A 9,444-nucleotide genomic window follows, 5' to 3' on the forward strand; every position below is an offset into this window, starting at 1 on the left:
TAATTAAATAGTAATTCCTAAAAAATTACACTCGTAAATTTTTAAATTTTTACACATGAGATGTGCTTGTCACTATAATTTTCAAAAGACCGCGCTAAAAGTCTATATACGTAGAGTTGACGCATGCGCAGTGCAAATATTTAGAATGCATACATACAGCTAATTAAAAATGTTAATTAAACAACAAAAAAAAAATATGAAGTAGGAACAAATGTTAAATATACATGAACAATCAAAAATACAGGCTTGATGACCTAAATTGCTACCAAAATATTAAAAATGCGACAGGGGGCTAACTTAAAGGTACATTATTAATAAATTTTTAAAATAAATAAATGGAGAACGATCAAATATTGAGAGTGAATAATAAAGAACAAACGAAAAGCTGAAAACGTGATAGAAAAAAATCAAAAATTAAAAGAAAAAAATTTGGGGTTCTAACTTCAGTGAGCTATCCCGTTGAATCTACAGTTTATGTAGAAATAATTCCAGTGCACTCTGGTGGTTGTAGATGCAAGCTGTGAATTAACTTTTTCAGTGTAGTTGCGTATCTATAATACGATTACTACACATTTTTATTTTATCTAGTTGTGGCGGTGACTTTTCTCCATGAAAAAAAAGTCAGGATCGAAATTTCTGGGCACAAACTATAGTTTGTGCTGATAAAATTTAATAATCTTAAGTGAATTAAATGTTATAATTGATTATAATTAATTAATATCAGTAAAATAGAGTATGACTTACTTTTATGATATATCATTTTGGAAAAAGGAGTACCATATAATTAAATAAAATTTTGCAACCTCGAAATACCATTCTGCTTACAGTAAACACAGTCGGTAGTCTGGCGCTCCGTTTACAACGGAATTTTTGGACGGAACTTGGCGCCAGATTCTACCGAATCTGTGGATAAGAATGTTTAGTAGTTTATACGAAAAATTTTGTATTCATATAAAAATTTTAACATTATTAATTTAAGGTTTGTACTTTTCCCGCGCAAAATTAAAAAGTCACAAATAAATGGATTATTGCAGGCAAAGATATTATTATATAAAAGGTCGTATGTACGTTAATTAAAGAGCTCAAATCCTGATCAAAAAATTAGTTTTTTTTTTTTTATAGTACTAGTAGAATTAAAGAACTTAATATGACTAAAAATCGTTTAATCTTCAGTTTTAATCAATAAACCAGATGATCAATGGGAATTAAAATTTTTTTATATACATAAAGAAATTTTTAACGCTTTTTTTTTAATCAAAAAAATTGTTAATTTAGATTAAATACGTCAATGCACAATAATTAAATAATAACAATAATTATTATAGTAATAATAATAATAATAATAATAAATATTAATATTACTATTATTTGTAACATCAATTTATTATTACCGATATAATTACTTTTAATATATTGTAACTATTATTATTTTTAGCTTTGTCGATAATATAATTTTAGTATTATAACTATTATTACTTTTGGATTTGTCGATATTATCATTATTATAAATATTACTATTATTATTTTTATTTGTTATTATGATATGATTACAATTGAGGTTCGATAAAAATATTTAGAATTGGAGATAATCAGTTCGGTGTCTCGATTAATGAAAAACGAAAAGATACCATTTTAAAAATCAGCTCCTAAATTATCATTTATTATTATTATGATATTGTTGCTAGTAAATAAGACAATGCATCAAACGCATAATTACAATACGAATTATCTAAAAATTATGATTATTTGAAACCCGCTCAATCGAATAACAATGCCACCTACAGGAAATGACCAAAAGATCATAGAATGTACACACTGCTTAATGAGAATTCTCGAGACCCTGAACAGCTGGTATATCCGAAGAAAGTAAAACTCAAACAATGTTTAGCGTATTATCTATTTGGTCGTTAATAAATTAAATTAAATTAGAATAATATGTTTAACAACATACACATAGGTTGTTGGATAGTTTAGTTAGTAGTTTACTCTTGTAAATTTTTTTACTACGTGTAAATTTTTTTGTATTCATAAGAAATTTTTTTACATTCTTAATTTAAAGTTTGTACTTTTCCCATGGATATGAAATGTTCATAAAATTATTATAAAAATAAATTAAACTTTTATTTTCCGTAAAGAAACTACCCTGATTAAAAATATTGATTGAAAAGTATTGGGAATCAGTCACCCTATGTGAACTGTATATCTATATATACATGAAAAAGAATTGAAATTATTCAAAAGTATTCTAATTTCATCATTTTCAATTCTTTTCAATCAATATTTTTAACCAGGGTAGTAGCATCAATAAAATTTCATGAAAATTAGTCGCGTATATCTTTTGGATGAGATTGATAGACTTGAATTATCAATCATAATATTTATATTTTATAAAATCGTAGGAAAAATTTTTTATATTTTTTGTATTTTAGGAAATTGTGAATTTGGATTTAATACCACAATCCTTAATAATTTAATAAAATAATCGTATTGTTCAATATTATGAATGCAATTATTTTTAACATCAATCTATTGTTATCATTATAATAACTATCAGTATTATCTTCATTTTTATTGTTATTATTAGCATGATCATTTTTATTACATATTATTATTATCATAATTATGTTGTTAGTAAATAATACGATTCATCTAACTCATAATGAATATAAGCATTATGTACAGAATATTGTAGTTTTGAATGTCCGCGCAGTTCGGTCGCAGTATAGCAGTGCCACCTATATCTGTAAAACACTCGACCAGAATTACTTAGGCAATGATCAGCTGACTATTTCATAGAAACTAAGGGCCAGTTTTTCAATCAATGATTTCGCTAAAACAGTGATTTCAAAATTGCCAACTTAAGAAAATAAATCACTAATACTCTGAACTCGTATATTAAAATTATAAGAGTGTATATTCAAGTAGGTATGTTTACGAAAATAACATCAAAATAAGAAAAGGTTAACAAACTTAAAAATTAATAAATAATTATTGAAAATTTTCTTTTTACACAAAATTGAGACACGAAAACATGGCGGTGTAAATTGCATTATTCCGTAAAGGATAAACTTGGTTTCCCGACAAATATATTATTTAATTGAAACAACTCAGCCTCTGCACAATGCAAAATGTAAAATGCTGTCACAAGATACATGTCTGGACACCACAGAACTTTTCCCCTTGAACCCACCCATAGGCACTGGCATAGTACAAAGGATTTGCTGCACTTTTACACCTTGCTCAGGTTGATTTCAATTGAAATGGAATTTTTTGTATGAATATTTTTAGTAGTCTTGTTATAATCATATATTTCTCTTAAGGATAGGAACCTAAAGGTAGTAGGAATTATATATGTCTCTTAAGGATAAGAGCCTTCATCTAAGAAGAGCAAGAGAAGCAGAATAGTTTGGTAGACTCGAGGCAGAAATCCTGGACTTGACGAGAGAACGAATTGACTACCATAACTACTTCTGCAAGCCCTACACAAACAAACCAGTACCTAAGAAGATAGGCCCAAAATTAAAAGCACGAGAAAAATTCTACAGTTTAACAATAAATATTAGTTATTATTGCAGTATATTGTTATATCCAGTCATTCATTACTGTACAGTGCTTAAATACATTATTTGATGATTTATTATTTACTTTAAATAAGTTTTTTTATTTTAAAAAATACCAAGTTATTGTGCAAATAAAACAAACATTAAAATTATTCGCTGTTAGAATCAGCAGGGAAATATTCTCCTTCCTGGATTTTCTCAAATAATAAATGTTCGCTTTGAATTTTAATTTTAAGTAATTCCATCTCATATTGATGTTTTTCAATAGCTTGCTCTTTTAATATAGCTGCAAGCTCATCTTTTGGAGACATATGTTTTTCTTGAAGGACGTTATCATACGGTTTGGCTGAAGTACTTTTATGTTTGTTGGCTTTTAATGGAGCACTTATTTTAGATTTTAAATTAGATGGATCGATTTTCGCCCAATCCCGAACTTGTTGGTTGCTCAGCAAATACTAATTAAGAAAAAAAAATGTTTAAAGCTTATATTTTTACTCATATCCTAACAGATAAACTAATTTAATTCAAGTTTGATCAAGTTAAAGGTATAAAGGTTATAAACTTTTACAAAAAAAGTATGTATTAAGTAATTCGTAATTTAAAATATTTAGAAATTTCTTTAAGGTCAATATGAAAGATATTATTACCTCAAAAACATCGTTTTCGGATCCCTCATCCTCCACATTAATGATATCCGCCACCGTGGATGAATCACCATCATTATCATACTTATTAATAAATCCTCGAACAGTTGCTTGATGTATGACACCCAAAACCGCATCCATCACCGGATCATTGTCAACACTTGTTTTCCCTCCTCCTGAAAAAAATTGGGATAATTTAAATACAAATTTTATTATTATATCAAGAAAATTAAAAGAAAAAGTATAATTTATTTACCTGTTTTCATAGCTTCTGCTTTCAGAGCACTTGAATATTTCCTGGCTTTGGTTTTGATATTCCTCCAAAACACGATGATACTGTCAGAAGGTTTTGGTTCATAACTTTCTGCATATTTTTCGGCAATAATTTTCCAAGTTGAATTTTTTTTTTTCGCGGAAACTTTGTCTGTAGCTTTATTCTCTAAAATTTCCTTGTATTCTGCAATTAATTTAATTAATAATAATTTTTGATCGTTGGACAAAATAGGTTGCCTAACAGTTTCTGAAGCTTTGTTTTTATTAATTTTAAGATAACAATTATAAATATTAAAAGTATAATTTGTTATTAATTATTTATTCCAATCAATTTTTTTGTATTTTATTTCTTTTATCTTTATTTGGGTTGCTAGGCAATGGATCGTTGCTTGTTATTGTTTAAAACAAAAAAGAGGATATTCAACAGAATACTGTATTCTGCACAATCAAGTAATCGAACAAAAATGGATAAGTGTAATTTTCTATTTTTTTTTTTTTAATTTAAAATATATTATTACTTTAAACTATAATTATAAACAATTATTTTGTTTTTTAATAGTTACTCCTGAAATTGATTTTAAAATCCTTAACGAAAGATTCATTGCAAGCGAACATTTATTTGTCACCGATGATTGGGAAGATTTAAGTTATACCAGTCATTACGAATTATTGTGAGTTAATTTATAAATGAATTACTAAAATTATTAATTTTACCGGTTAATATTACGTAAAATCACTCCTAACTGCTGAAATTTTTTGTTTTTCAAATTTTTATTAGAAAAATTTCAAGTCAACTTGTTTTTTTGCGGCCTCCTATACCTCTAGAAGTAGTCGCTTTGAGAATTTGCACCTTATGCGAAGAATTTAACAGCTTAAAAGCTACATTTGATTTAAATGGAAATATACCGAATTGGCCCTATTGGGAAATGTTTTTAATTATTGGACCGTAGTTCAAAATCGCGCCCAATGAAATAATAAAAATGCATTAATTTATTAAATTAATTATTTACTTAAAAATGTTTGTTTAATGTTCTAATTTTGTTAAATTCTGATACTAAAAATAAAAATTTTAAATACTGTTATTAATAAAAACTTACTAGTGAATTTAATATTTTCATTTAATCTTCATCGTAAATATTTGCAGAAATATGTAATTGATCTTGCTGAGCTAACGTAGCACACTAATGGGTAAGTGAGTACTCGCCAAAATGAATTCTTGCTTCCAAATTACCTTCTTCAAATCTATCGATACAGACTCTGAAAAACAAATTATTTTGTTACTGTTGCAAATTTATTGTTCATTAGAAATAAATATTTTTACCTCTAGATTTTTTCAATTATGATAGACAATGCAGTCATACGCTGTGCCCACGTCATGATACTTTTTTCTTCATTTTACAAAGCTTCGACTCACGTTTGCAAGTCTTCTTTGACCAACTTATCTTCGACAGTGGTTGGATTAGAATAACTCGTCTCGAAAAAGTAAAAAAATGAAAAATGGGATTGAAGGAGGACTCTTTTTAAATAATAATGATATTGATGATGTTGATGATCGGCCCCACAATCATAATAATGCTGCGCTCTATTTACTCTCACTCTTATAACTGTTTTATTACGTTAAATACTCTTTATATTTTACTTTAAATATTGTAATTTAAAGATAATCGTAATAGTCAAGTCAAGAGTTTTATTTGAAAACTTTATAGGCAATTTTATTCTTCGTGAGCAACAATCATCTATACATGATCGCGCTGATCTGTCAAATTTTTTCTCTCGTATCTGTTTACACGTATACGTGTCTCTTTTGTTCCTTGTCTTAGCATTCAATTTTGTGCAATTAAACTGAAATAAAAAAAAAAGTATTAATTTAATTTTGAAGATACGATGTAATAAATTACTACTTACTTTTGAAAGTATCCATTCACTAATACATTTCTAATATTAGCATAACCAATTACAGGGTTTGCTACCTCAGAAATTTGGAGATATTCCTGAACAGAGATATTTCTAATTGGTAGTGGTTTTCCTTGTCGCGAAATATTATATAAAACTGCAGCAGCAATAATACAAGTTAATGTTTTTTCAATTTTTCTAAATCTTGTGCCTTGAATTATAGCAAATTTTCTCGACCAAACACCAAAGGTGCGTTCAATCGTGTTTCGGGTTCGGATTTGTGATTCGTTGTAAAGTTGCTCTGCCGGTCTTGTAGTGGTGTCAATAAATAAGACAGATTTGGGTAGCCTGAGTCACCAAGTAGTAATGCATTTCCAAACTGATTATTCTCAAAACGATTATGAATTCTTGAATTGTTAAATATAGTTGAATCGTGAGCTGAACCTGGTCATCTTGCAACAATATCAATTATTTCTAGGCGTGCATTACATATTACTTGAACATTAATAGAAAAATGTCCTTTTCGATTTCGAAAAATTTCAGCTGCATCACCACCGAATGATTCAACTTTTACATGCTTGCAATCAATACAGCCTACGACCCTGATGAATCCGGCTGTTTGATAAAACTCAACTTGGTTTTGCAGCATTTCAACTGGAGTTGAAGGGAAACGTATAAATTCATCACTTAGACTTGCAATCATTTCGAGAAGACTATCTATTATTTTGTGTGCACAACTTTTAGTTATTCCAAAAAAATCACCCACAGTAATTATAAAACTTCCAGTAGCACAAAATCGTAACAACAATAGTAATTGTGTCATTGGAGGAACTGCATCATTTCTTCATTAAAAACAACACTTTAAATTCATTTCTAAAAATGAAAAATAATACATCAAAATAGCTATACCTTTCTGTAAATAATTCAAAATGATGATTGAGACGATTGAACAACTGGAGTGTTGTATTTTTGTCGAAACGAAAACGATCCATAAACTGTTTATCAGTTAAAATGTTAAAATAATTTTGACCACCATGGTCTAAAACCTGTATTGGTAATTGTTCCTCGATTGGATTGTTATTTTCATCCGGCTCAGAGTCATCATCAGATGAAAATATTAAGTTCAATGCAGCGTCCATTATTTTTATTTATCCTTACTTTTTATTAATAAAATACTGATGACAGTTATTTATCAAAACAAATCTGAAGTTGTACACATTAAAATTAAATACGCACTTCAGAGTCTTTACTTGTGAAGAATTTCATACCACTAGTAACTTTTATTTTTTTTGTTGGTAACTTTGAAATCACTGTTTTAGCGCAATCATCGATTGAAAAACTGGCGTTAACTCAAACAATGTGAGCTCTTGTAGATATTGACTCTAGTTAATAAATAATACTTAATTTAAAAAAAAGTTAATTTAAAAAAATTCATATGTAAAGTTGATAGATAGTAAATTCTAGAGATTTTATTTAAAAAAAAAATTTCAACATTTTATGTGATTGAAAAAATTTTCAATTCAAATTATGTACTTTTGCCGCGGAAAATTAGTGCACAAATAATTGTAACAATAAAATCACGTTAAACTTTTATTTCTCGTAGAGTAACTAGATAGATAGATAGATAGATTTATTTTTACTTGTATCACATAAATATTGCGTTTCCCGGGAAAAAATGAATTTGCCTAACCATATATATATATATATATATATATATGATTATATATTAAATATATATAATTATATATTATTATATATAAATTTTTATATAAAATATATATAATCATATATGGACTAATGTATTATATGTATGTTTTATATAAGTCTATATATGATTAGATCTGATTAGATCTGACTTATATAGGTCTATATATGATTATATATAAGTCTATATATAATTAGATCTGATTAGACCTGAGTTATCTAGGTCCATACATGATTATATATAATTAGATCTGATTAGACCTGAGTTATCTAGGGCTATATATGATTATATATAAATCTATATATAATTAGATCTGATCAGATCTAATTTATATAGGACCATATATATATATATATATATATAATCAAACGTAAAGCTATGTACATAATTATATCTAATCAAACGTAAATTATAAATTTATCAATGATTATTGATTTTATGTTCTTTAGTAATTTTAAGATAAGTATAAGATCTGAATTTTTTTATTAATAATTGCAGATAAAGAGCTAAGTTTTATTTTATTTTATATTTCATTACTATTATTTATAAAACAATACTAAATTAATAATACATTTTGCTTATATATATTGAAGTAATACACTTATAATAGATTATGTATAATATTTCCTAAATTTTACATGATATATTTATTAGTATTTTAATAGAGTATACTTTGTTGAATTAAATCTGATTATATTCCCGAAGAAAATGATTTTGCCTAATCATATATAGTTATATCTAATTAATAATTAGTAATTATATATAACCATATGTAGACTTATATATGATTATACCTACTCATACTTGACTAATATGAATCTGTATGTAATCAGATCTGATTATATACGGGTCCATATATAATTAGATGTGATCAAACTTGGCTAACATAATTACCCTTTTATAGATTATCATGTATTATTAAATTATATATAAGTTAATATATAATTATATATAGGTTCATGCATAGTCAGACCTAAGCAAACATTTTTTAGATATCACTTAAAGTGCAAAATGATGTTTTACAATACGCTTAAATAGTTATAAAATGAAAAATTTATTGCACTTCCTATAGGATGTCTTGGTTTGCCCTGCTACTGTTTAATAATAAAATGATTATTGGAATAAATATGTTGTTATAATTAGGTTCAGTGAAATAAGCGAATCAAGAGTATCAAAATTTAATATAAAATTAATTTTTATATTATATTTCTGATAAATTGATTTGATACGTTATATACTTCATAGAATCATCAATACTTAAAAGACGACAGCATAGCAGCCGGGAATTTCGAGACGCACTGGGATCATCAAAGTTAAGCAGCATTGCGCGTGGTTAGTAATTGGATGGGTGACCGCGTCGGAGTTATAG

At 26.9% G+C, this 9,444-nt stretch overlaps 1 protein-coding gene and 1 long non-coding RNA gene across 2 annotated transcripts; one reads left to right on the forward strand and one right to left on the reverse strand.

Annotated features, from left to right (window-relative positions):
• The first annotated feature begins 2,910 nt into the window (after nucleotides 1-2,910).
• Nucleotides 2,911-3,464, forward strand: LOC141535409 (uncharacterized). The gene is made up of 3 exons (XR_012480587.1): nucleotides 2,911-2,925; nucleotides 3,022-3,244; nucleotides 3,326-3,464. It is a non-coding gene; the product is annotated as an uncharacterized LOC141535409 (long non-coding RNA).
• A 125-nt stretch (nucleotides 3,465-3,589) lies between these two features.
• Nucleotides 3,590-6,567, reverse strand: LOC141535406 (uncharacterized). Its single transcript, XM_074255323.1, has 6 exons — nucleotides 6,383-6,567; nucleotides 5,799-6,319; nucleotides 5,575-5,734; nucleotides 4,461-4,661; nucleotides 4,208-4,380; nucleotides 3,590-4,015 (listed from the first exon to the last, which is right to left on the reverse strand). Exons 4-6 carry the CDS (start codon nucleotides 4,468-4,470, stop codon nucleotides 3,710-3,712), a joined length of 489 nt encoding a protein of 162 aa, XP_074111424.1. The 5' UTR covers nucleotides 4,471-4,661; nucleotides 5,575-5,734; nucleotides 5,799-6,319; nucleotides 6,383-6,567; the 3' UTR covers nucleotides 3,590-3,709.
• Nucleotides 6,568-9,444: the final 2,877 nt, after the last annotated feature.

The sequence above is a fragment of the Cotesia typhae genome, unplaced genomic scaffold (assembly GCF_013202065.1).
Source record: "Cotesia typhae breed Kobodo isofemale line unplaced genomic scaffold, CoteBio_Ctyphae scaffold_13, whole genome shotgun sequence".
Lineage (NCBI taxonomy): Eukaryota > Metazoa > Arthropoda > Insecta > Hymenoptera > Braconidae > Cotesia > Cotesia typhae.

Bases quoted from the DNA above. Each gene is read 5' to 3' on its own strand.
- LOC141535406 (XM_074255323.1), bottom strand. The intron at 4,016-4,207 runs GTAATAATATCT...TTTCTTAATTAG, and splicing joins CCGAAAACGATGTTTTTGAG to TATTTGCTGAGCAACCAACA.